We start from the raw sequence: 27,657 nt of genomic DNA on the forward strand, positions 1-27,657 counted from the left end.
ATGGAGGGTCCCCAGGGAGCCCACGACCCGCCTCAGTCTCCCGGGCTGGGATGGATTAGCAGTCCACTCACAGCTCCAAGGTCTGCGGCACGGCCTTCCGAGTGTATCTGGAGATCATCCTCCTCGGCTGCCTCCTCCTCAGCCGCGGCCGGGGCAGGTACGCCAGGGTGGGGGCCTCCGGGCCTGGCCCTCCAGCCGGCTCCGGCTGGGCCCCCTCCCACCACCTACCGGCCCCGTCTCGCCCCGTCGCCGAGACTCCGGATCACTACCGTCCCAGGGTTCCCACCTCTCCTGTCCTCCGTCCTCCCAGCTTCCTAGCGGGGGCGGAAGTGACGAATACGCGGGCACCTGCCAAATGCCTCGGCCGAAGCGCAGCAAGGACAACACCCAAGGTTCCGGGAACTGATGGGTTTCAGGCTTTCTCTTAAGATTTCCGCTAGTCTCGGGTCGGTGGAAACAGATCCTGGGCCACGCTCTCAGAGCTCTCAAGTGGAAGAGGAGGCCTAGGAAAGGTCCCACAGCAGAAGCGCACAGGAGAGGGCCTAGAATCGTAAGAGGAAAATTAATGGAAATGAGAAACCTAATTTGAGTAAACAACGCTAGACACCTTCAGGTCCCTGCTGCTTGGTCGCGTCTCTTTCAGGGCTCCGGGTTTTCTCGTTTGTTCTGTGAGGTCTTAACCTGAGTGATCTCAAGGCCAGTCCTGACACTGTAAATTCTGTATAAAGGTGGGTGCTTGGCGTTAAGGGGTGTGTGGGTAGAATTGGTTGTCCCTCTAGATTGAAAGGCAAAATGATGATGTGAGCTGATCGCAATGAGTGGGTGTGCGGATAGAAGAAGCAGTTCCTCAGGAATTCATTAGAAAGCCTTACGAGTAAGCTGAAGAATCGAATCGCTGTGTTAGGGTGGTCCCTCCGGTGCAGTGCCGTCGTTTACTGAGCATCACCTGACAGCAATAGTAAACTAGTCCTTATATTTGTAAGGAAAATTCTTAGAAAAGTATCTACTACCTCTTGGTGTAACAGAGGTATTGACCCCCAAGACTTGAAAAGGGGACAGATTTAGGACAGAGTTGTGAGATCAAGAATCGTGGGTAAATTATTTCGGGGTGAAATGAGCAGACATCTTTTGTAGTTTTGTATTCTACTATGCCATACAATGTTCGTAAAAAGGAAAGTTTTTAATTCTGTAGAGTAAGGGAGATTGTTCTTTAGCGCATATAAAGGGCACAAATTTAAAGCAGGAGAGATTGTAGAAATGGTAAAGTCACACTCCCATTCCACAATTAAGGAGAAAACTCCAGAAAGGGGAAATGAACTGCCTAAAGTAACGCAACTAATTAGAGGCAGAAGTAGGACTTTTTTTTTTTTTTAAGAGAGAGAGAGAATTCTTTAATATTTATTTTTTTTTAGTTTTCGGCGGACACATCTTTGTTTGTATGTGGTGCTGAGGATAGAACCTGGGCCGCACGCATGCCAGGCGAGCGCGCTACCGCTTGAGCCACATCCCTAGCCCAGAAGTGGGACTTTTGATACTATTTAAACAGTGGATGTTAGTGTAGTGTGTCTCAAAGTGTGTTACACACACCGCTGCTAGTACAAGGACAAACATTTATTTATTTTTAAGAGATGGAGTCTTGCTACGTTTCCCAGGGTGGTCCCTAACTTTTGGACTCATATGATGATTCTGCCTCTGCCTACCCAGTAGCTGGGACTATAGGCATGCCCATTGTACCCAAACACATTTAAATTTTTATTCCTACAACTTTATTAGTGTAGAAATGTGATATTGGGTTTCCATTCACTGTATAATATCAAGTTTTCCTTTTAATCTATTTTGAAGTGTAATAAAACATAGTTTTAAGTATAAAAGTCTTTAAAAAATATTAAGTAAAAATTATTATAAATGGTATATAGTCAAGGCAAAAACCATGACAATAGTGTGTGGATAACAGTATTTTAGAAAACAATGTGAATGCAGTCATTTAGAAGAGTTTAGGAAGTGGGACGTTTTTTCTGCACTGTTCTATGTGGTTTATACTATCGAAATTTTAAATGTACTTTTCAAGGAAAAATGGAGGAAAATATGAAGCTTGTTACACTGGAAGACACTGTGGAGTACCACTTGTTCCTGATACCAGATGAATCAAGGGACCCAGAGAAACAAAAAGAAATTCTTCAGAAGTATATTGAGAGAATAATGTCCCTGTTTGCACCTATCCTAGTCCCTTATATCTGGCAGAATCAGCCTTTTAATCTCAAATATAAACCTGGGAAAGGTAAAGTGATTCATTCTTCCTTTAGTGTTGTCAGATTTATATCCTCAACTTTTTAGGTTAACAAGGCTTGCCTATATTCAGGCAAGCCCCTAAACTCAAACTTTTTAAAAAAAAAACTTATATTGATAAAAACTTTCCAATAGTCAATACCTAGGAACTAGCTTGTACTAAAAATTAAGTTCATGGCTATTGTTTTAAACTTTAATTACTTTACTATGCCATAAAATATCTAACTAAACTAAAGAGGTGCAGGTGTCTGGTTTCCTTAATCATAGTTCCTTTTGCTATTTCTCAATTCTTATCATGATAATATGTTTAGTAGGCTGCCCTTTTTCACATGATTGTTTTGGTAAGGATATAAGATTGACTTTGCCTGGCTTATTAAGCTTTAGACCATCATTTGCCACTCATAAGATTTTTTGGTTTTGTTTTGTTCTAAGACAGGGTCTTGCTGTGTTGTCCAAGCTAGTCTCAAATTCCAGAGCTCAAGCAGTCCTCCTGCCTCAGCCTCCCAATTACCTGGGACTGTAGGCACACACCACTATTGATGCCTCAATTCAGAAGCATTTGAGTTTCCTTAACTGCTTTCTTGTGTTGTTGATGCTTGAGATCTGGCCTGTGACAAAATATAGCACTCTGTCCTATCATTTCTTATAGCTTTATGAAAATGAATTCAGGATAGATGACCAAGGCTCTACTCACACAGTGACTTATGTGGAGTCACTGGCATGGGGAGATTGATATCTTGTGATACCATGAATCTGACACACAATCTGGTACTTACCTGTTATCTTTAGCTAGCAGTGGCTAAATATTTTCTCTGCTATATCTGAAATATATGCGATTTTTTTTGCAAGAGTGCTGTCCCATTAGCATAGTACATCTAAAACCAACCCCTTACCTGTTTTCTAGAAAATCATCTTTACCCTATATTTACTCATCTTATTTAATGTCATTGCTATCTTCCTCATCATCTAAGTTACTTAGTATTTCATGATCATACTCAGCTTCTCACTTCATCATGTTTACTCAGGCACTAAATCCTGATGTGATTACTCCTAAATATGATCCTTTTTCTACATCTGTTTGACTTTAGTGTAGGCCCTTTTTATCCCTTCTTCTAGAAAATTACAGTATCCTTCTAACTTACCTCTGTGGTTCCAGTCTCATCAATATCTTACACTGTTGTCAGTTACCTTTGTTGAACACAAATTTGATCATGTCACAATCCTGCTTAACATTCTCTACCAGTTCCCCATTGCTTCAGGAAAAGGTTTAAATGGAAGTCTAATATACAAGGAAGATGTACTCTAATTGGAGCTGTTATAATTGAAGAAACTTGAGAGATCCTGAGTAGGGAGAAGAAGAGTTGAGTGGAATGTTCTTTTCACCTGTTTTTTGCTACCACAGCCTTGGAGACACTCTCCATTTGCATTTGTTTGACATTCGTTCTGTTAATGTGTACAGTGATTGATTTTTTTGTTGTTGTTGTTAAACTGTCCTTGCAAACCAGTAATAAATTCCACTTGGTTGTGATTTCTAATCCTTTTAATGTGCTGTTGAATTTGATTACTAGTATTTCATTGAGGATTTCTGCATCCATATTCATTAGGAATATCGGTCAGTAGATTTCTTGTCTCATATTATCATTTCTGGCTTTGATATTAGGGTCATACTGGCCACAGAGAATGAGTCTGGGACTGTTCCCTTCCCTTCATCTTTTTGGAAGACATTGAGGAGAATTGGTCTTAAATTCTTTAAATATTTGATAGAATTCTTTAGTGAAGCCATCTGGTCCTGGATTTTTCTTTGTTAGAAAGTTTTTGATTACTTATTAAGTCTCTTTACTAATTATAGTTCTGTTCAAGTTTTCTGTTTCTTCATAATTCAGTCAAGACCTGGATTATTAAGCTTTGTATTTTAAGAATTTATCTTTTTCACATAGGTTTCCCAATTGATTGGTGTACGATTGTTCATAGTATTCTCTTATTTTTGTGGCATAGATTGTAATGTCCCCTGTTTCATTTCTGATTTTAATTTGAGTCTTTTCTCTTTTATTCTTAGTTAATTTAGTTAGTGGGTTAACTAATTTTGTTGATGTTTTCTAAAAAAAAAAAAAAAAAAAAAAACCTATTCAGTTTTGTTGCTTTTATATTATTTTTCTATACTTAATTTCATTTATCTTTATTGTTTCCTTTCTTCTATTAACTTTAGGTGTAGTTTGTACTTCTTTTTCTGGTTCCTTAGAGTGTAAAATTAGATTAATGATTTGAAATATTTCACAACTATGAAGTTTTGCTCTTAGACTACTTTAACTGAGTCCTGTGAGTTTGGGTATGTTGTGCTTTCATTTTCATTTGTCTCAAGATATTTTCTAATTTCCCTTATGACTGCATTTTTGACTCATTGGTTGTTTAAAAGTGTGTTGTTTAATTTCCATATATTTGTGTATAGTATGCTTGTATGAAATTTTCAGCTTCTCTAAATCCAACTTCCTGATATTTCCAGAATGCTGTTGTCTATTATGCCTCTGTGCCTTTGCGCATGCTGTTCCTTTTTCTGGGAAATTCATCTCTGGTCATTCCTCCAGATACCATTCTTTCTTACAATAAAGGAAGCATCACCTTAATGGTATCACTCCCATTACACTCATATAACCTTTAGTGCATGCCTCTGTTCTAGGTTGATCATCTTGTTTTGAGATGATTTGGTTGTCTCTTATTTTAGACACTGAGCTTCTCAAGAATAGGCATCTTGTATCTTGTTCAGAATTGCAACTCCAGTTCTCAGAACAGTACTTGGATCATAGTGAATGTTTGTTTGATTGCATGATTGTGTATATTTTTATTTGCAGTGACAAATTTATCTGATCATATGGTTGCTTTTTTTATACTTCTAGGAAGTGTTCCTGCTCATTTGTATGGCATGACAAAGTTTGGGGATAATATTGAGGATGAATGGTTCATCGTTTATGTAATAAAGGAAATTACAAAGGAGTTTCCAGAGTTAATAGCAAGGTATTGTAGGTTATTTTAATTATTCTAAAGGAATTTATTTTTTTAAACTAAGTCACCACATTTTTAAACATTTAACAATTCTTTTTCTGAGCTCTGGTCAAAATTGTGCAAATTTGGGACATAACTAAAAAGTTACCTCAGTGTTTTTTCTTCCCCTTCTCTTATGACTGCCTTTTCTTGGGAAATTATTATTGGAGAGTTCAACTTCCAAAATATTGGAAACAAAGCATACTTATTTTAAGTTCTATTTTTTTAAATTCTAGCTACAAAAAAAAAATTCACGTTAAAACTCAAACAATACAAAAGATTGTACTCCTCTGGTTTCCTAGAAGTAATCGACATTAAATTCTTTTGTTATCTGGTTGAAAAAGAGACCATTCATCTACATATCCTAGAAAACATTTGGCCTTTGGGTTTTTGGAGTTGGCTTATTTCCCTTAGCATGATATTCTCTAGCTCCATCCATTTACCTGTAAATGCCATAATTTTATTCTTCTTTAAGGCTGAATAATGTTCCAGAGTGTGTGTGTGTGTGTGTGTGTGTGTGTGTGTGTGTATCTCATTTTCTTTATTCACTCATCTGTTGTTGACCACCTAGGTTGGTTCCATAGTTTAGCTGTTGTGAATTGAGTTGCTGTAAACATTGATGTGGCTACATCACTGTAGTATTCTGATTTTAAGTTCTTTGGGTATCAACTGAGGAGTGGGATAACTGGGTCAAATAGTGGTTCCATTCCAAGTTTTCTGATGAAGCCCCATACTGCTTTCCATAATGGTTGCACCAATTTGCAGTCCCACCAGCAATGTATGAATGTACCTTTTCCCCTACATCCTCGCCAACATTTATTGTTGCTTATATTCTTGATAATTGCCATTCTGACTGGAGTGAGAGGAAATCTTAAAGTAGATTTGATTTGCATTACTCTAATTGCTAGAGATGTTGAACATTTTTTCATATATTTTTTGATCAATTGTATTTCTTCTTTGGTGAAGTCTGTTGAGTTCCTTATCTCATTTATTGGTCATGCTAAGTGAAATAAGCCAATCCCAAAAAACCAAAGGTCAAATGTTTTATCTGATATGCGGGTGCTAATTCACAATAAGAGGTGGGGGGAGCTAGGGAAGAACAGAGTTACTCTGGATCAGGTAGAGGGGAGTGAAGGGAGGGGAGAAGTATAGGGGTAGGAAGGATAGTAGAATAAATCTGACATTATTACCTTCTGTACATATATGACTACACAATTGGTGTGATTCTACATCATATACAACCAGAAGAATGAGAAATTATACTCCATTTATATATGATGTGTCAAAGTACATTCTATTGTCATGTATAACTACTTAGAACAAATTTTAAAAATAAAGCTAACCATAAATCCAAAACATAAGAGAGACCATTCAAATACATACTTCACAGATTTCTTTAATATGTATCTTCATTGCTATATTTTTGAGAAGTTATACACAGAAGAAATGTAAGCAGAAATCAGCATAGGAAGCAAAGTAGTAAAATTGTATATAATTGGGTTTTTAAAAATGGAACTCATTATTCTTTGTAATTTCCCAGCCTGTGCCAGCAGAGGGCGTTTTATCCCACTGTTACATTTTTTTTTTCTAGTTTTTCTAGTCAGCTCCCCAAATCTAATCTTTTTCTACCAACCCAGCTACTTTCCCAACAGAACAAAAGAGAAGCGGTGAAAAATTTGGAAACTTTTTATTATTGAAATTTTAAGCACACATAAAAGAAGAGAGAATGAACCCATTTGTAGTCATCATCCAGCTTCAACAATTACCAATTTATGGTCATTATTATTTTATTTACACCTTCCCCTACTCCTCCATCATATAGAAAAATTATTTAAAGGTAAATATCCAATACTATGCCATTTGATCCTTAATTCAGGATGTAAGGCTAAGGAATAAGAACTCTTTATTTTTTTATTTTTAAGCTTTTTAAAATTTATTTATTGAGATGTTGCCCATGCTGGTCTGGAACTCATGAGTTCAAGCAATCCTCCCTCTTCAGCTTCCCAGGCAGCTAGGATTACATGTATTAGCCACTGTGTGTAGTTGATTTTTTTTTTGAACATTATTTTGTTTTTCTAGTTGATAAATAAAAATGTATATATTTTTCATAAGCACCATATTTTAATATGTTTCATATATTGTGAGATGACTAAGTTGAGCTAATTAACATAGGCATTATTTCCCTTACATTTTTGTGGTTAGAACACTTAAAAATCTCTGAAATATTTCCAATAATGCAATACACTATTATTAACTACTGGTACTGTGTTGTACAATAACATGTTCACTACATTACACATAGGCAAGATCTGCAAGGATATACAAAAAACAATAGAGGAGGGTAGGAATGTGCAGATAGGAACAGAAGTCAGGGAGACTTTTCATTCTGTAAATTTTTGAATTTTTTTAAAAAAATGTTAACCATGTGAATATATTCAAATTAAATAAAAATAATGTGAGGCCAAAAATGTATATGTATGTATGTATGTGTGTGTATACTGCGTGTACTATGGATGTATATATATACATATACATACATATATCTTTCAAGGCTCAAATAACACTTCCTACATAAAGACTTTCCTAATATTGGCTATATGTGATTTTTTTTCTTTTGGAAACCTATATTACCTTGCATAATTTCATATTTTTGTCTAATGTTACTTGCTTTTCTTATTTTCTTTCCTTATCATCTCTTTCTAGTTCCTCCTTACAATCTTGTAGACTCCTTTAGTGCTTACTGGTATTTAAATGTTTTGCTTTTTTATAGTAATCTATACAAAGTATATATTTATCTACTAAGATGAAGGAAAAATTTTATTAGACTAAAGCTATTTTGAAAACTAGCAAATATGTGCTTTTTGAATGCAAAATTGAATCTTCTTTTCATTAGGATTGAAGACAATGATGGTCAATTCTTGTTAATAGAAGCTGCCGACTTCCTCCCTAAATGGTTGGATCCTGATAATAGTGTCAATAGGGTAAGTTTAAAAAGGTTTAGAATATTTACAGAGATGAGATTATGCTGCATTGTTTTCACATGTACCTTAGCGTTTGCTAGTGCCTGCTATGAAATTAAAATGTGCCATTTTGCAGGTCTTTTTCCACCAGGGTGAGTTGTGTATTATTCCTGCACCAAGAAAACCTGAAGCTGAATCCTGGTTACCCACTACACCCCCAACAATCCCACAAGCATTGACTATAATCTCGGCACACCCAGAAAAAGTTTTAGCTTCAGAATTAGTACGAGCTTCTGTTAACAGGCGTATCAAAGGGTAAGAAAAATAACTGTCATTGTTTGTTGAGGAGCCTTTTGTTTTAGTAGGACTCAAGTCTTTCACTGAATATGGAATGCCTTTCACCGAAATTACAAATACCATCTCTCTTCATGAAATTGACTAGAAAGTTAAATTTATGGATTTTTAAAACTAAGAAATAGGGTTTCTGTTGTTGTTTAATACAGCTTCTCACTATGTCGCTCAGGCTGGGGTTGAACTATTGGTTCCAAGTGATCCTCTTGCCTCAGTCTCCCCTGTGACAGGGACTTCAGGTGTGTGTCTTCATGCCTGGTGTAGATGTATCTTTTACTTCCCATTCAAAAGTATTATAATCTAACCCCAATATTTTTGCGTTTATTTACCTTAGGTATTGTGGCTGTTATCTCTATCCCTGTATAAGAACATATTAGATCTTTAAATGAAAACTTAAGGAAGCATGATGTGCTCAAGTTTTTTCCTGTGGTTCTGGAACAATATGTGGTATTCTTTGATGTATGTGAAATACTTAAAAATTTCCTTCAGAAGAGAAAGAAGACATCACCATACTAACATTTTAGTTCAGCCATTTAAATTTGAATACCTATTAAGTGTTTAATACCATTCAGATCTTAATTATATTAAATATCTCTTTTAGCTTTATTTTGGAAAAATAAAGCCTGAGCTTATCCTTATTCCAAAATATAGTAGGTTTTGTGTGTGTGTGTTGTTGTTGTTTTAGCTGCCATAATCTCTTTTTTGTTTTCCATTTCTTCCCACTTTTTATTTTTCCTCTCTTCTTTCCTACAGTCTTAGAGTATGTACAGTATATCTTTCTTTTCACCTCTCTTGTCACTTTCTATTCTTGATGAACCATGACAAAATAAGATGTTAAAGGGGAAGTAAGTGGTATGAAAATTATAGATATTTATATTAAAACAAAAGCAACTCTGTTACCTGTCATAGGTACCCAGAAAAAATTCAAGCTTCCCTTCATCGAGCACACTGCTTCCTTCCAGCTGGCATTGTAGCAGTACTAAAGCAGCAGCCCAGATTAGTGGCTGCTGCAGTTCAGGCATTTTATTTGCGAGACCCCATTGACCTACGAGCCTGTCGTATTTTTAAGACATTCTTGCCTGAAACACGAATAATGACATTGGTAAGATATCTTTCTTGGTCATTTAGTTTCTCTCTTTGAAGAGTTAAAACATAATTTTAATTGTTCTCTAGAAAAAGTTGAATATATTCTGTTCCTTATAGCAAGTTAACACACATTTTTTTTCTTCATTCTTTTTTTCCACCCAATGGAGGAAGTTTTCAAGAGACCTGACTACCCATTTTATATCTCAGTGTTCCCTGGCTATTTTTGACTATATTTCCCCTATTTCTAGAATTATTTACTTCTTAATAATAAAATGTGTCATCTCTCCCAGAGAATTAAGAAGTATTCTTTTATTTTCTATCCCCCAAACTGCCATAAAATGTAATTAATAATAAGAATTCCATTGTAGAGTGTTGAGGGTGGAGCTCAGTGGAGAGTGTTTGCCTATCAAGTGTAAGAAGCTTGGACTCAATCCTTAGCACCACCAAAATATAAATAAAAGAATTCCACTTCTGACAAATAAAAAGTAGGCAGTAGGGTAAATATTATGGTATGTGAATTATGTCTCATAAAGATGTTATTGAAATCAAGTATGCAGTGAATAGGTTGGGTGGTCTTTTCATTTCATTTGGGAATATATAAGTATGAAGCTCATAAATGAATTATTGTTAGATTTAACTGTAAAATGATATTCAAATTTTTAATTTCCCAAAGAGACTTATGTATTTTGTGTCCCAATGCCCAGGTCACTTTCACTAAATGTCTGTATGCACAGCTAGTACAACAGAGATTTGTGCCAGATCGACGGAGTGGATATGAGCTTCCTCCTCCATCTCATCCTCAGTACCGAGCCCATGAATTGGGCATGAAATTGGTAATGTTGATCTAGCATTATTTTTTCCTTCTTTTATGTAAAAGGTTTATTGACAGAATAAAGACACAGTACAGAATGTCCAGAAATATGCCATGTTTATGTAAGAATATAATAAAATGTGCTACTTTAAATTGGAAGGAAATAATGGATTATTCAATAAATGATGATAGGACAACTGTAAAGCAATCTTCAAAATTAAAGTTGATTCCCTCACACCTATACTAGAATAAATTCCAGTCAGATAAAATATTTAAATGTAAAATTGAAACCATAAAATTTAAAAGAAAACACAGGAGAACACTTTATGATCTGAATAGCAAAGGTTTTTTGGGGTGTTTTTTTTTTTTTTGTAGTTGTGGATGAACAGAATGCCTTTATTTTATTTGTTTATTTTTGTGTGGTGCTGATGATCAAACCCAGTGCCTCACGCATGCTAGGCAAGCGCTCTACCACTGAGCTACAGCACAAGCCCAGGAAAGGTCTTTTTAAACATGATTTAAAAGCAGGAGCAATAAAAGAAAAGATCAAAAAATTTGATTTTGTAAAAATTTCTGCTTGAGGAAGAAAAATCCCATAATGTCATAAGAGTACAAACCTGGAAAAAATATTATATTTGCAACCTAAATGAAGAGAACTGACTTCTCTAGTATAGGAAGTATTCCTATAAGTCAATATGAAAAAGGTAATACTAATCAATTAATTAAAAAATGTTCTGAAAATGTGAACAGATTGTTCACTGAAAAGGAAACACAAATTATTTAACTCAAGTTAAATGTGAAAAATGTTAACCCTTGTTTGTACTAAAGAAATTCAACTTAAAGCTACAAAATAGTGTTTTTTACCATTATATTTGGCAAATATCAAAAAATTTGATACATGTGCTGGATTGGTGAGAATATATAAAGAAAAGGTAGACTTGAACATTGGTGATAGAACTAGAAATTGATTCATCTTCTTAGGAGAACAATTTGGCAATATCCACCAACATTTAAACTGCACAAATCCTTTTGCTCAGCATTTTCACATTTAGAATGTTTCTTCCATGTACTTTATATATGCACAAAGATATATATGCCTACTTATTGTTTATTGTAGCTGAAAATTATAAACTTCTTAAATGTCTATAGAAGAATAATTAGATAAATTATCACTTATCCATGAAGCAAGATAGGTGTCCGTATGAAATGTTTTCCAATAATATGGTTAAGCATGAAAAACAAAGTTCAGAATAGAGTGTATTGCTATTGAGTGACAAAGGCGTGGACTAGCAAGATGTACATATGCAGATATCTGTTTGAGGGCATTACTTCAAAAGGAGATGAAAATGGTTAGTAACAATCTCCTTTAGAGTGACCAGGGAAGCTCTGTGATTGAATTATTTTGTTATACCCATCTGTTTTATTTTTAAATAAAAAGCCTTAAAATGAAATGATTTCATCCCTTTCATATATCTGAGACCATTCCCAATTAATTTCTAATTTCTGTTACAGAAAAACTTTCTGTAAGCCTTTTTATAGTCAAATGAAAAATGTTTTAATTTCTGTTTTTTGTAATCGGCAGGAAAAGGAATTTCTTTAAAGAGAGCAGGAATCTTTTTTTTTTTTTTAAGTTTTCTTTCCTTTTATAATATTTAGTATTCTAAAGAGAATCAGAAGCTTGGAAATAAATTTGTATTTTTCATAAAATTGAAGAAGTGTTAGAAATGTCCATATCCCCATGTGTCCAGTCACCTAGTTCTTGAGTATGGCTAAGTAGATAGAGAGTATCTTAATAAGATAATATGGGAAAACAGTAACTTAATAATAAAAATTTTGCCTATCTCATCTAGGCTCATGGATTTGAGATCTTATGTTCCAAATGTAGCCCACATTTTTCTGACTCCAAGAAATCCCTTGTGACTAACTCACCACTTTGGGCCAGTTTCCTTGAAAGCCTGAAAAAGAATGATTACTTTAAGGTAGGACTTGTAACATTTTTAAAAGTATATAAAGCAGGGAAAATCAAGCCAGTGACTTTAGTTCTGAGGTCCATATTTAAATGTATAAAATAGGTATAGAAACTTGAGTTAAAGGGGATCTTTGTAGTTCAGTGGTACCCAAGATCTTGGAATGGAGTAATGAGAGGGTATCTTGACTATTTTCAGTATTAGAGAAATCTAATACTATTTGTATTAAGTGATGAAAGTTATTATTTGTATAAGATGAACAAATTGTAAAAATTATAAGCAAACATGAAGATACCAGATAGGAAAATTAGCAAATATGTGGATAAAATGTTGACAACTAGTAAATGTCTCTTAAAATATACAGCATCATAGGTTTAAAGATAAGCGTATGAGTTCAGTTTGGAAGACAATTCTTCATGTATGTAAAAAATGATATGAGTGATATTTAATACAATCAAGAGTATGTTAAACTTAGTACTCCTGTACATTGTTGATAAAGTAACCTTGTAAATTGGTAGAACCTTGATTGAGAATAATTTAATAGTAGGTCCCAGAAGCTAGAGAAAGGCTCAAACTCAAAACCTTTATTTGAATTATTATTCAAAGTAGAGAAGTCCATAAGAATGTGATGATTATAAAGATTGTGAAGCAGTTTGAAAAAGTATATAAGCTATTATAGTACATTTTTTGAGTAAAACATTAAGTATGAATACCATTATAAATATGCACATAGAAAATAGAAGTGATGTGTTGTAATGAAATCAGGCTATATATTTATTTATTTATTTATTTATTTTTATTTATTTATTTATTTTTTAGTTGTAGGTGACAGAGTACCTTTATTTTATTTTTATGTGGTGCTGAGGATCCAACCCAGTACCTCACATGTGCCAGGCGAGTGCTCTACCACTAAGCCACAGCCCCAGCTCTAGGCTACTTTTGATTCATTTTGCAAACTTTCTGTACTTTGTTTTATAAATTACTTTGTAATTAATCAATTATATCTTTTTTTTTTTTTTTTTTTGGTACTGGGGATTGAACTAAGATGCTCGACCACTGAGCCACATCCCCAGCCCTATTATACCTTAATAAATAATTAAATAATAGAAATAGGTAGAAAACTTTCCAAACTGGAAGTAGACCCTGAATGTTGAACAGGATTAGAAACCACTACATCCGGCCTACTCCCTCTATTCATTTAAAGAAACTGGAGCCCAAACAGGTACATTAATGACAAAACAGGAACTAGGACTCTGGCCTTATAATTCCTAAAGAACACATCTTACACTGCTTCCCTGAAAGTTGCTGGTGTTATTTTAATGATACTTTGTAAGTAATATTCTGACACACCATTATTATTTTTTTAAGGGACTAATAGAAGGTTCTGTTCAGTACCAAGAAAGGCTAGAAATGGCAAAGAACTACTTCCAACTCTCAGTAAACCGTCCTGAAAGGTGAGTTATAGTTAGGACACCTACAACAGAGTTGGCTGGTAGTTCTCTTTAAGTAAGAAAGTTAGTTGATTGTTGTTTTAAAAGTAACGTAGTCATTCATTATAGTAAATAAAGATGTGAAAAGGAAAAAAATTTATACCAGAGTTGACCACTATTACTATCATGATTTATGCCTTCCAGGTTTTTATTCCATTGATTTTTTATACTTTAAGAAATTTTGTATTTTTGTACATAATTTTTATTCATTATGATCTTACATTTTTCTATAGCATTAATAATCTTTATAAATATAATTTTAAATAGTTGTACAGTATTTGAGCAAATGGATATGCCATAATTTACTCAATTATTGTTCTGTGGAGAAGAAACAGAAATTAACTTAAATACCCAACATTTTAATTAATGTTGCAGGAGAGATTCCCATTCTCCACACTAGGATAATTTTTCAACAATTTAAACCAAACTCACATCTCCCTTTAGACCTGTTCTTGAATTCCCAATGTTTAGAGTTTTTTTTTTTTAAACAACTGAATTAATGTCATAGATTCCCCCGCCCCAAGCTCTATTAAATAGTACCATCATCTTCCTCTTTAGTTAAAGCCCTGACTATTCTTGGATTTGGTGTGTATCATCTTATGCTTTGTTTCTTACCTCCCTGCCATTTCAGTTACTTACTTTTTGAACTATGTTAGTACCTAAACTTGTTTCCCAACCTCTTCTCTTCCAATTCAACTATTAGGACCAGGAAAACCTGCTTAAAATATTATACCTCCAATCAGGCCACTTTCTTTCTTTCTTTTAAAAAAAAAAGAGAAAGTGAGAGTGAGAGAGAGAGAGAGAGAACTTTTTTTTTAATATTTATTTTTTAGTTTTCAGCAGACACAACATCTTTGTTTGTATGTGGTGCTGAGGATCGAATCCGGGCCTCACGCATGCCAGGCAAGCGCGCTACCGCTTGAGCCACATCCCCAGCCCCATGCCACTTTCCCTAGTCCTAAAATTATTAGGGATTGTTTCCCCCATCTCAGTACTGGGGATTAAATCTAGGGCTTCACACATGCTGGACAGGTAATCATCAAAAGCTACAGCCCCAGCCCTATATAATTGCAACTACCTGAAATACACATCAATAAATGGATAGATGAATTGCAATATATTTTCTTCAGATTTATTTAATTTGTTTTAAATGGGTATGTATAACATGATGTTTTGAAATATATATGCATTGCAGAATGGTTAAAATATGTATTACCTCACATAACTTGACAATATGTTATATTCTTCAAAGATACAGAGAGTGGATATTAAATGTCTTCACCACAAAAGTAAATAACTCTATAAGGTAATGCTTGTTAATTAGTTTTATCTAGCTATTCCACATGTTTTAAAATATCATATTGTATATGATATATATACAATTTTTATCAGTTAAAAAATAAATTGGGAGAGTGAATATGCAGAAATATAATAAAATGGAATGATACTAAACATATTGGTAAGCAATTTGTTTACTTACTATGACTTGAAGAGCTTGAAAAGTTGTTATAAAATAAATTTGCCTCATTAAAAAAATATAGCTAAATGGTATTACCAAAGCACGTCATAATTTAATTCTCTACATTGTCAACATTTGTTTTGAATTTGTTGTTATAACAGTGTTACAGAGAACATCTTTGTGCATTAAAAACAAATCCTGGGCTGGGATTGTGGCTCAGCTGTAGAGCACTCACCTAGCACAGGCAGGACCCGGGTTTGATCCTCAGCACCACATAAAAATAAAGGCATTGTGTTGTGTCCATCTACACCTAAAATAAATAAATAAATAAAAATAAACAAATCCTTTCCATTCTTTAAGAACTAACTCAAATACCTCCTCCCTGAAGCCTTTCATTATCTCTTTTTAACTTCTCTGTCCCACTGCAATGAAAGTAGTTACCTTCCCCTATGTCTCTCCTTAGCATTTGCTATTCCTGAATGATATGTATTTGGCCATTGGTTATGATTATTTGTATGTTTCTTTTCTCTCTCCTGATAATGTTTACATAGTATAAAATAGGAACAATTTCCCATCACCCATGTGATTTTGCATAGTATGCAGATACTTGTTAAATTAATGCAGGTTCTTTCTACAATTTAATTTGTTCCATTCTAAACAATTTATACTGGGTTCCAGTAATTTATATAACAAGCCATATCATCATCATATAGTAACTTACTCATCATATAAACAATCCCTATGCATATTTTCTTAGCAGAACACAAAATAATATCAGAAGACTTGATTTCCAGACTTTCCTCTGTCAATTAAATGAACTTGCAAAAGTTATAGAACTTCTCTGGGCTCTGGTAGTCTCATATAAAACAGAATTGTTACCTCTTCAAAACAGTAATTAGAGGACCAAAAAAGAAAATGTACTTAAAGTGCGCTAACATAGCATGTCATACATGGAAGATTAATATATATAAAATATACTTATATATAAATATATAAATTGAAAGGGTTGTATTAGATCAACAACTTCATAGTGGTGCTCCTGAACAAAGGGGAAGGCAAAAATGGGTAGGTCCCTGAGCTTCCGTTCTCTGCTGTAATCAAAGCCATTTTTCTTGAACTTTTCTATATTTTATGCTTCCTGATAAAATTTTATTTTGAGAAAAAGGAGTCTGCAATCTAAAACAAAACAAAACAAACAAAACAATGTTTAAAACAAAATGGACTACCGATTTTTAAATACTGTTTTATTTTATTTTATTTATTTATTTTTTACATGTGGTGCTGAGGATCGAACCCAGTGCCTCACACATGCTAGCCAAATGCTGCACCACTGAGCGACAACCCCAGCCCATAATACTGTGTTTTTATCATCGCTCTTCTAGGCTCTCTTATAAAGAAATACTAATGTCTTTTTTTTTTTTTTAAATAGTTCTCTTGCTATGAGTCCAGGTGAAGAAATCTTAACCATGTTACAGACAATACCATTTGATATAGAAGAGCTTAAGAAAGAAGAAACTAATCTTCACCCAGAGGATGGTAAGTGATGGATCAGGATACAGAAAGAAGGTTAGAAAGAATTAAAGTATCCCATTAAGTCTCATAGGGTCTTTCCTAAGACTTTTTCTCAGGCAACTTTAGGATGGCAATATCATGCTTGCTTCTTTTTCAGATGACCGGTGGTTAGATCTCTCACCAGATCAGCTGGAGCAGCTACTTCAAGAAGCTGCTGGCAAAAAAGAATCACAGCCCATTTCCAAGAAGGAGGAGCAGGACTATGATTTAACTCAAGTCTCAGAGAGCATGAAAGCTTTCATATCCAAAGTCTCAACCCACAAGGGAGCAGAGCTACCTCAGTAATTTGTGTTAAAGTATAAATATCTAAATAGTTATAAGTCAATATTGAAGTCATCTAGTCAATGGGAAATGCCATTTCCTTTTTTTTTTAGTAAATGATTTGTACTTCTTTTCCACCTCTTTTGTTGCCTGGTATTGGTGATAATTTACCCATAGGAAGTCAAAGTTCTAGTAGCCTGATCCCTTATAGTCCTTAAAGAAGCCAGAAAGACTCCTTAACAGATTTAAGAACCATGGCAGAAACCATGCCCTTTACTCTGTAGACGTTTATCCGGAGCCTCATGGATTCTTAGCGTCTACCTCTCAACAAATTTAGACTTCTGATCTCATACTCCACAAGCAGACTGGGAGCTACAAACTCAGAAGGGGCCAGAAGGGCTCATCTGAGGCAGAAATAAAACAGAAGAAATGTGAAATTATTTTGTCAAGTAATAAGGAGAAAAGGTAGAATTGCTCTTTAGACAGCAAATGTATCTTTATTAGTGCAGATGCTCTTGAGCCTTCTGGAGAGATTAAAATTGATATTCATTTTCTTTTTAAGAAGGCAGAGATGAGGGAAGGTATGTTCTTATTTATTTTTCAAGCTTTGGTTTTTTTAAAAAAGGAATAAACTTTATGTAAATGAACTCAGATAAATACATACTTTGACTAATGCTAGAAATACCTTATAGGGGGCATATAGTGAATGGGTCCCTAAATGCATAAGTTAAACATGCACAGATGAGGTGAAATTCTTACTTTTTTCATCAGACTTTCCTATTTTTGTTGTTCTGCAAGGCCAGTAAGCACAAGAACTTTTTTTTGAATTAAGACATTAAAACTGCCATTTTTTTTTTTCTGTCCCTCTTTGATATTTTTTTTTCCTAAGAATGGCACCACTTTAGCAAAAGTCTCAAAGACTTGCATTCAGAATAAATTGTCTTTTGCCTTTATCTTGCAGAGAACCTTCTGAGGCACCAATCACTTTTGATGCAGATTCCTTTCTTAATTATTTCGATAAAATTTTAGGTGAGTTACACTGTGATGTTTACTTATTTTGAAATTGTAAGGAGTATGGCTGTTGCTAGAGAATTGGAGCATTAGATCACTGAGAAGTCAAAACTGTTTTTTCTTCATTGTTTTGAGTTGCTTTCAACAATAAATTACTGCCCTGTTTAGTGATTTTTATAGAGGCTTCTAGTCAGTGCTTGACATAGTTGCTGCTTATGAAATATTTAAGTGAATGAGTTTATGTGTACAGATAGGTTTTACCTTGGCTTCTGTATTATACTGCTTTTTTTCCTCTTTCAGATAGTCTATATTTACATATCAATAAGAAAATGGCTAACAGCTCAATAGAAAATCAACATAGGATATGAATAGGCAGTTCATTGAAGAAGAAATATATTTAGTAAATGTTTGAATATAATTAATTCTTCCTAGTAAGCAAGTGAATGCATAAAAAAAGTTTGAATTTTTTTGCCTATAATATTGGAAAAATTTTTTAAGATTGATAATAACCACCTTATTTATTTTTTTAAAATGGCCATTTCTTTTTTTTTAATACGTTTATTTTACTGATTTATTTTTATGTGGCACTGAGAATCGAACCCAGTGTAAGGCAAGTGTTCCACCACTGAGCTGTAACATCAGTCCCATCAATTTATTTTAAGGGTTGGAAAAATGAACATTGTCAAACTCAAGGGATAGAAGTGTAAGTTGTGTTTTCACAAGGAAGTTTGGCACTGTAGAGTGTTCATAATTTTTGACTTTGCAATTTAGCTTCCATGAATTTACTCTATGAAAAAAGATAAATGTGCTAAGATGGTCACTGCATCATTATAGTAGCAAAATATTGAAATATCCAAAATGTCCACCAATAGATGTCTACCAAGAGGGAATGATTAATTAAATCACGGTATGTCTATATTATAAAATCTCTACAACCATAATAAAAATGAAGTCATTTGTATGTTCTGACAGAGGAAGACCTCTAAGACGTTTAAATAAGTGGAAAAGCAAACCTCATTTCAATATGAACACTGTGACATAAAGTATATTTATATACATCTATAACAGTTTAGTCAGTATCCAAACCTTAATTTATGCAGAACTGTTAAAAGATGAAATCTGATTAAACTGTTAAAAGATGTGTCTGAGACAGAAGGAACACAAATTCAAAGCCAGCCTGACCAATTTAGTGAAGCCCTAAGAAACTTAGCCAGAGACCCTGTCTGAAAATAAAAAAATAAAATAAGGGCTGGGGATGTGGCTCAGTGGTTAAGTGCCCCTGGGTTCAATCCATAGTTAAAAGAAAGAAAGAAAAAAAAAAAGTCTCTGAGAAGAGAGGGAACTGCGAGAGTGTTGCACACCTGTAACTCCAGCTATTCAGAAATATGAGATAGAAGGATGGCAAATTCTAGGCCAGCCTGGGCAACTTAGCAAGATCCTGTCTCAAAGTAAAAAGATCTGGGGATGTAGCTCAGTGGTAGAGCACTTGCCTAGCACTCACATGGCCCTGGCTTCCATTTTCAGTATCACATCACATCCGCATGCACACGTGCACGTGCGCATGTGCACACACACACACACACACAAACACACGGCTTCCATTTTCAGTATCACATTGCACTCGCGCGCACACACACAAAAAGAGTGAGTTATGAGACAGTACTATGGTTTGAATATTTACATCAAGATATATATATTTTTTTATTTTTGTTATTATTTTTTATTTTGCCATTCTGGGGAGTGAAACCATGCTAGGTAAATGCTCTACCACTGAGCTACACTCCCAGACTAGGTTTTTAATTAAGAAAAAAATTTTAATTAATTGAGTTTACTTTTTAAAAATTTAAGGGGCTGGGGATATAGCTTAGTTTTGCCTCTCATGCACAAGGTCCTGTGTTCAAACCCCAGCACCACAAAATAATAATAATATTATTATTTTAAAAGCTTAATTGGCTCAGCCTGGGTTTTCCTGCAAATATCTAATAACCTTCCCATTTCTGGAAGGGATTTTTGTGAAGTAGTTTGCCTGTCTATATTGATCCTGTTCTGTGTATAACATAATTCTTTTGAGAAGTGTAATCACTCAAAAAAATTTACCAACTGGCTCATTTTATGTTGGGGTCTAAATAGGGCCAAGACCTCATGAATCAGATTCTGATGATCTAGATGAGGAAGACTTTGAATGTTTAGACAGTGATGATGACGTAGACCTAGAAACACAAGAAGCTGGTGAAGAGGTATCTCTGAAAGGAACTTTTGATGATCTTAAGTCATACATGGCCCAGATGGACCAGGAACTGGCACATACCAACATTGGCAAAAGTTTTACTACCCGGAAACAGCTGGTAAGTGTGTTTTTAACCTCTTTCTTAAAGTATGTTTTGTAGGATTGCTAAAGTCATATTCTATCTTAGTTTTTCTTTTCTTATGATGGTGATATTTGAAATAAAGAAGAATACTAATTTGTGGTGACGGATGTTGGAGATCAAACCCAGGACTTTGTATATGCTAAGCACACACACACTACCACTGAGCTATATATACCCCAGCCCCAAGAATGTTAATTTTTTCCTAGATTATATAAACTAGGCATGGTATATACACATAGCTGGTGCTTGTGTTCCCAGCTGCTTGGGAGACTGAAGCAAGAGAATTCCTTGAACCCAGGAGTTTGGGGCTAGTATAGACAAAATAGTGAGATCCTGTCTTTAAAAAGCTTGGGGTATAGCTCAGTGGTAGAGCATGTACTTAGCATACACAAGACCACTTGTTCAGTCTTCAGTACCAAAAAGTAAAGGCTATAAATTTTATTTTCTGAACATGTATTACTTATTGTATGCTATCTATAAAATAGTCATATAATGTGCTCAAATGAATATGTGGTTATGCACTACTATTGCCATAATAAATGGATTTTATAAAAGCAAGAGACAATCTTAAATATCCAAACAATTCCAAATCTTGTTTTCTGTGTTTCCCCAATTTAAAGCCAAATTTAGAATCATTTTCCATCACATTTTTATCCTAGTTTTTATGCCAGCACTGTCTAGTCTTAAGAGACTTTATGGAAAGAGCGTGGACCCTGGAGTTTCATGGATCAGAGGTTGATATCCAGCTCAACAATCCACTGTGAATGAATCCATTAATCAGTAATCCTCATGTCACAGAACTAACTTGAACCAAAAGAGACAACAATGAAACCCATAATAGGTGTCTAACTAAAGTTAATTTCCTTTGCTTTGATCATCTAAACCATATTTAAAGCTCTAATTGCTTTCAGTATTGCCAAACTCTAATGGAAACCATATATTAGATTTATCTAAAGCAGCACTTAAATTTCGTTGTGAATATAAACCACCTAAGAATCTGTTACAGTTTTGATTTTGATTAAGCAGATCTGGGATGAGGCCTGAAATTTTCTATTTATAGCAAGCCATAAATTATATGGGTGCTGCTATGTAGACAACACTTTGAGTCACAAAGTACAATCTTTCAAATCTTTTTCCCAGCCTGTGAAATCAGAGACCAAGTAGCAATTCAGTGTCTTTATGGCTGGACTCCACAAGCCTTAGGTTTTTACTTTAAGCTTTGTTATTGGAGAAAAAAAAGAAATCTAGCTTCTTATATTTAAGAGAAAATTTAGATTCTTGTCTTTTTTTTAAAATTAGTGTATTATAGTTATACATAGTATTGTGGCTCTTTTTGACATAATAATATAAGTATGGAATATAATTTGCTCCATTTCAATCCCAAGTACTTTCTCTTCCTCTCCTTCTTCCTTTCCCCTGTTCCCCGCCTCTACTCTGCTGATCTCCTTTCTACTTATTTATAGTTTTTTTAAATTAGTGCTTTATAGATGTACATAAAGGTGAAATTCACTGTGGTATATTCATATATTACGTAGCATAGTTTGGTAAATTGCATTCCACCATTCTTCCCTTTTCCTGTCCTTCCTCTCTCCCCTCCATCCCCTTCCCCTGCTCCACTGATAATCCTTCGATTATCATTGGAAGTTCTTTGTCTTTTTTTAATGTTAATTTTATGTTTCTCTCTCTCTCTCTCTCTCTCTCTCTCTTTAATAGTACTGGTGATTGAACTCAGGGGTACTTTACCACTTACCACTGAGCTAAATCCTCAGACTTTTAATTTTTTTTTTAGAAGAACAAATATTTACTTTGTGAGATTATTGCTGCCTGCAGCCTTTTACCCCCACCCAGTCATAAAACTTTATAAAACAATCTCTAACAGGAAACAGCACTAGCTCATAGCTTCCTGTATTAAATATGATCTTTTTCTTAGCCAAATGATGCTGGTGCTATAGTATGTGACTAGAACCAAAAGAGTTAAAAAAAATATTAAATACCTGCTCTTCAGTTTAATGTACAAATGAATGAAAGCAGCGTAAGGTCTAGGTCTAGCATCCAAAGTTACAATAGGCACTAATAATAAAAACAGAATGACAATGACAAATTCCCCTTTTTTGCCCACTATTCTTGCAACCACAGCAAAGGTTTAAAAGATTTAAAGCACTCCAATGCACCATCTTTCATAGTATAATGAACAAAAAGTTGAAATCTGTTCTTTAAAATTGTTCTACCTTATTTATTTTTTATTAGCTACACATGACATTACAATGATCTTGGCAATTCATACATTTGAATCAATTGGGGTATAATTTATCATTTTTCTGATTGTACAGATTACAGAATCACATTGTCATATAGTCACCTATATACATACAACAATCATAATGTCTATTCTGCCCTTCCTATCCCCCCTTCCCCTCCCCTCCCCTCCCATCCCTTCTCTCTATCCAATCTAACATGACACACTTTTTTTTTTCTCCTCACAACATCATGCATGTATTCTGTATAACGATGAAGGTCTCCTTCCATCTTCTGTGCAACTCCCCTTCTCCCTCCTTTTCCCTCCCACCTCTCTTCCCTATTTAGTGGTAATCTTCTCATGCTCTTCCTCCCTATCCCATTTTGAGACACCCTCCTTATATCAGAGAAGATATTCGACATTTGTTTTTTAGGGATTGGCTAACTTCACTTAGCATAATCTGCTCTAATGCCATCCATTTCCCTGCAAATGCCATGATCTTGTTATTTTTTAGTGCTGAGTAATATTCCATTGTGTAGAAATGCCACATTTTTTTAATCCATTCATCTATTGAAGGGCATCTAGATTGGTTCCTCAGTCTAGCTATTGTGAATTGTGCTGCTATAAACATTGATGTGGCTGTGTCCCTGTAGTATGCTCTTTTTAGGTCTTTTAATGCTCTTTTTAGGTCTTTTATGCTCTTTTTTGAAAATTTTATTGTTACTGGCAGTCTTGCTAAGAAGAAGTTGCCCAGGCTGGCCTTGAACTTGTGATCCTCCTGCCTTAGCCTTCCCAGTTGTTGGAATTACAGACATGTGTCATGGCAGGCTATTTCAAAATAGAGATAGAAATCATCCAATTTGCAGAAATTTTTGCTAGAAGCAGGTGTGGTGGTGCACTCTTGTAATCCCAGTGACTCTGAAGGCTGAGGCATAAAGATAGTAAGTTCAAAGCAAGCCAGCCTCAGCAATTTAGCAAGGCCCTAAGCAACTTAGCAAGATCCTGTCTCAAAATTAAAATAAATCAATATATAATGCAGCTCAGTGGTTATATACTTGGGGTTCAATTCCTAGTACTAACAACAAAAAGAAAAGAAATTTTTCCTAGAACAAACTGTCATAATCTTTAAAATCAAGTTTTAATGTGTTAAATCATGTAGACTATTAGACTTCATTTTTACTTTATATCACAGGAGATATGAAATTACATTTTAAATTTGAAATTCAAATATACATTGTTGCTTTGTGTAGCTTTTTACTGTAATAAACATTCAGCCTAAGGGGATATTATTCTGTGATTTTCTTTTCCTTCCAGAATAAGGAACCTCCATCCCAGACTGCCAGTAACAATTCAGATGAGGAAGATTCTGGTGCAGAAGATTCTGTTATGGAACCAGTGGATATAGACCTGAACCTGGTTTCAAATATTTTGGAATCCTACCGCTCCCAAGCTGGACTGGCAGGACCTGCCTCCAACCTCTTACAGAGCATGGGAGTACAGCTGCCTGACAACAGTGATCACCGAGCCACAAGCAAGCCAGGCCAAGATTAACCTGCATATTTAGCTTTTCTTTTCTCTCTTTAAATAATTAATGAGTCTTGAGTGTGTTCATTTCTAGTTTTAATTATTCATTCAATAAAAATGGTTTTTCGTTACAAATTTCATGGGCTGTCTTCTCCTGAACCCCAAATATTGCCTTTTCTGGATTGATAATTTCTATTATATCTAGAAATATCTTTTTAAATTTATTTAAATGTTTTTCTGTTACATTCTTTCCTGTCGTTCTGGACCTCTAATTAGGAATATGTGTTTGTTATTTTTAGTTGATTCAGAAATTATAATATTCTTCAAGTTTGCATTATTGTTAATAAATTTGAGTTATTGACACCTTCTATAGTTTCCTTGCTGTGGCTCATATTTTATTGAAAAAAATAACTGTACATGTGATAAGATTCCTGATATGCTTAGGCAAATTCTACTATATGAAGGTTATTTGTTACATTTTTGTACATTAAAATACTTAAATATTTCATTCCAAATATTTTCATTATTACTATCTTTATTTCATTGGGGTTGTCATTTTGTTATTATGTTTGCTAAGGCAAGGCTCATCACATAATTTCTGTTTTGGTTATCTTGAACATTTTACCAAATCCAACAGAGGTATTGCCAAAAATATATATATTTTTTCTTTTTCAATGCAGAATATAAATTTATTTCCCAAAGTAGAAACTCATCAAAAAAACTCTTCATAGAAGTTGAGAATTTAGCCAGGTGCTATAGCACACACCTGTAACACCAGTGGCTTTAGAGTCTGAGACAGAAGGATTAAAAGTTCAAAGCCAGCCTCAGCAACATAGTGAGGCCCTAAACAACTTAGAGAGACCCTATCTCAAAATTATAATATTTCAAAATTCAATCATGTACAGTGTTTAAGCTCTCCTTGTTTAATTAATTGTTCACTTCTTCTCTTAGTGTAGTGATAATTTATTTTATTCATTTTTTAGACCTTTATTTTACTTATTTATTTTTAGGTGGTGCTGAGGATCGAGCCCAGTGCCTCACAGGTGCTAGGCAAGCACTCTACCACTGAGCCACAACCCCAGCCCTGTAGTGTTTATTTAAATGGCTCTCCTTTTAGAGAATGTGTCTTCCATAATTTCAATTTACTGAAGACTTCAAATAAGTTTGGTGTTTCCTTCATTGATACTTTAAAGATTCATAACTGTTTTTGAACAAGTTACTTGAATCAAATATATGAAATATGATATGTCAAGAGCTTTGTAATGTTTTGAACAACCAATAATTAAAAAAAAATTAAAAGAAGATTCATTTACAAAAACTTTCCATTTTAAGACAAGATTGATTTCCAAAGTGGTTCCTCAAAGGGTCAGGCGTTGCTAAATCTGACAGAAAATAAAAAGAAAAAATGATTGTTGCCAGTCTTGAATAATTTTTAACTCAACATCAGGTTAATCACCAAGTATTAGTAGCTTAGTACTTCAATTATGACATTAGCTCATCTTCCTCCTCCTTCATTTGTTCCTCAGATGTAATCTTTTGAATCCGTTCATATTTAAAAATGAAGGGCTCAGGAGGCTGAGGCAGGAGGATTGAGAGTTCAAAGCCAGCCTCAGCAAAAGCAAGGAACTAAGCAACTCAATGAGACACTGTCTCTAAATAAAATACAAAATTGGACTGGAGATGTGACTCAGTAGTTGAGTGCTTTGGAGTTCATTCCCCAGTACCCAAATAATAAAATAAAGAAAATGAAGGGCTTTTCTACTTAACATAGGTCCTTGATAAAGTTTCTTCAGCAGCCCAAACTGGTTTTCTACTGGTGTCCTGATAAATCATCTAATTTAAATTTTTTCTGGATTTCTTATTTTAAATGAAGAATTTATAATAATTGTTGAATTAAAATAAAGCTGGATTGGTTTGCTGTATCTCAGATTCTGCCAAGGTCTAATCTAATGATGTAGATGACACCAGTGCACCGAGTAGAATTCTACTTTACTAGTAGTTGACTCTGAAAATCATCCACTGAAAAACCACCTTTCCTCCTGCTCATTTACAAATGCTCTGTAACTAACACATCCTTTTAGTGTCAGTGCAGAGTGCTCACTGAATAAAATGAAATGTACCCAGACGTATATGATTTCACTGGGTCCTTTATTAATAAAGACCCTAGCCCCTTTAGTAAGTTGCAACATTTTAATGGCTGATTGCAAACTATGTATTTCTTTTTTTAATATTTATTTTTTAGGTGTAGATGGACACAACACAATGCCTTTATTTTTATGTGGTGCTGAGGATCGAACCTGGGTCCTGCCCGTGCTAGGCGAGTGCTCTACCACTGAGCCACAATCCCTGCCCCACAATGTATTTCTTAATTACGAAATAATCACTATAGATGTTCTTGGTGCATAGCTGCCTTGCTCAGTGAGATTCAGGAACTCAGTCCCTGCCAACTTATAATGCCACATTTCAAATGGGCTCCTGTGTTGCTTGTGTCTAGGTAATGGGATGGGACTGAGAACTTGTTAAAGGTCTTGACCTGGAAGTGACACATATCACTTCTACTTATTTTCTGTAGCTTTATTGGTCACATGACAACACAAGGAAACAAAGCACTAGAAAAAGCAATCTTTGAGGCTGGGATTGTGGCTCAGCGGTAGAGCGCTCACCTAGCACAGGTGGGACCGGGGTTCAATCCTCAGCACCACATAAAAAAAAATAAAGGCATTGTGTTGTGTCCATCTACACCTAAAAAATAAATATTAAAAAAAATAAAAGAAAAAGCAATCTTTGGTGAGGGATCCAAGTTTCAGTAGCAATTCTGTATTATGGAAATGGTAGCACAATTTTTGGTTGACAGCAAGCACTCATTCTTTTTCTTTTTAAAATATTTTTAGTTGTAGATGGACACAGTACCGTTGTTTTATTTATTTTTATATGGTACTGAGGATAGAACACACTATCTCACATGTTCTAGGCAAGTGCTCTACCACTAAGCCACAACCCCAGCCACTCATCATTGATCATGGACCTCTGATATTACACTAAAATAAATCCAGATAGGCCAATTATTAGTGCATAGTGAATTAAACAGATAATTATAATCACAAAAAGGAAAAAGTTCACCTCTTGTGACACAAAATTCAGAACTCATGAAAGAAAGGCATTAGTTAATTCAACCACAAAAATAAACCATGGCAACCAACAAAACTGGAAAGGTGATGATATATAACTATAATCATAG

General features: G+C 34.6%; 2 protein-coding genes across 8 annotated transcripts in view; one reads left to right on the top strand and one right to left on the bottom strand.

Annotated features, from left to right (window-relative positions):
• Positions 1 to 292, bottom strand: part of Fam149b1 (family with sequence similarity 149 member B1) — a 51,028-nt gene extending 50,736 nt beyond the window's left edge. For 2 of the 4 annotated variants that reach the window (XM_015500496.2, XM_015500495.2), the window contains exon 1: positions 72 to 290. In XM_015500496.2, coding sequence (XP_015355982.1) covers positions 72 to 118 — 47 coding nt within the window. In that variant the 5' untranslated portion in view covers positions 119 to 290. Of the gene's footprint in view, positions 1 to 71 lie in introns of all 4 variants that reach the window. The other 2 variants (XM_048809096.1, XM_015500497.2) reach the window with 2 other exon arrangements.
• A 112-nt stretch (positions 293 to 404) lies between these two features.
• Positions 405 to 24,787, top strand: Ecd (ecdysoneless cell cycle regulator). Of its 4 annotated transcripts, none has more exons than XM_048809081.1 (15): positions 405 to 550; positions 2,069 to 2,278; positions 5,178 to 5,295; positions 8,216 to 8,303; positions 8,419 to 8,597; positions 9,543 to 9,735; positions 10,424 to 10,552; positions 12,381 to 12,509; positions 13,866 to 13,951; positions 16,876 to 16,982; positions 17,116 to 17,299; positions 18,241 to 18,308; positions 20,421 to 20,635; positions 21,319 to 21,393; positions 24,210 to 24,787. In XM_048809081.1, exons 2-15 carry the CDS (start codon positions 2,074 to 2,076, stop codon positions 24,444 to 24,446), a joined length of 2,013 nt encoding a protein of 670 aa, XP_048665038.1. In that variant the 5' UTR covers positions 405 to 550; positions 2,069 to 2,073; the 3' UTR covers positions 24,447 to 24,787. The 4 variants fall into 4 exon arrangements, with proteins under 4 accessions (XP_048665038.1, XP_015355985.1, XP_048665045.1 ...); XM_015500499.2 differs by having other exon boundaries at positions 435 to 728; XM_048809088.1 differs by lacking the exon at positions 2,069 to 2,278 and having other exon boundaries at positions 435 to 728.
• Positions 24,788 to 27,657: the final 2,870 nt, after the last annotated feature.

The sequence above is a fragment of the Marmota marmota genome, unplaced genomic scaffold (assembly GCF_001458135.2).
Source record: "Marmota marmota marmota unplaced genomic scaffold, marMar, whole genome shotgun sequence".
Taxonomy (NCBI): domain Eukaryota; kingdom Metazoa; phylum Chordata; class Mammalia; order Rodentia; family Sciuridae; genus Marmota; species Marmota marmota.

Bases quoted from the DNA above. Each gene is read 5' to 3' on its own strand.
- Ecd (XM_048809081.1), top strand. From the start codon at position 2,074: ATGGAGGAAAATATGAAGCTTGTTACACTGGAAGACACTGTGGAGTAC. The intron at 2,279-5,177 runs GTAAAGTGATTC...TTATACTTCTAG, and splicing joins CAAATATAAACCTGGGAAAG to GAAGTGTTCCTGCTCATTTG. The intron at 12,510-13,865 runs GTAGGACTTGTA...TATTTTTTTAAG, and splicing joins AAAAGAATGATTACTTTAAG to GGACTAATAGAAGGTTCTGT.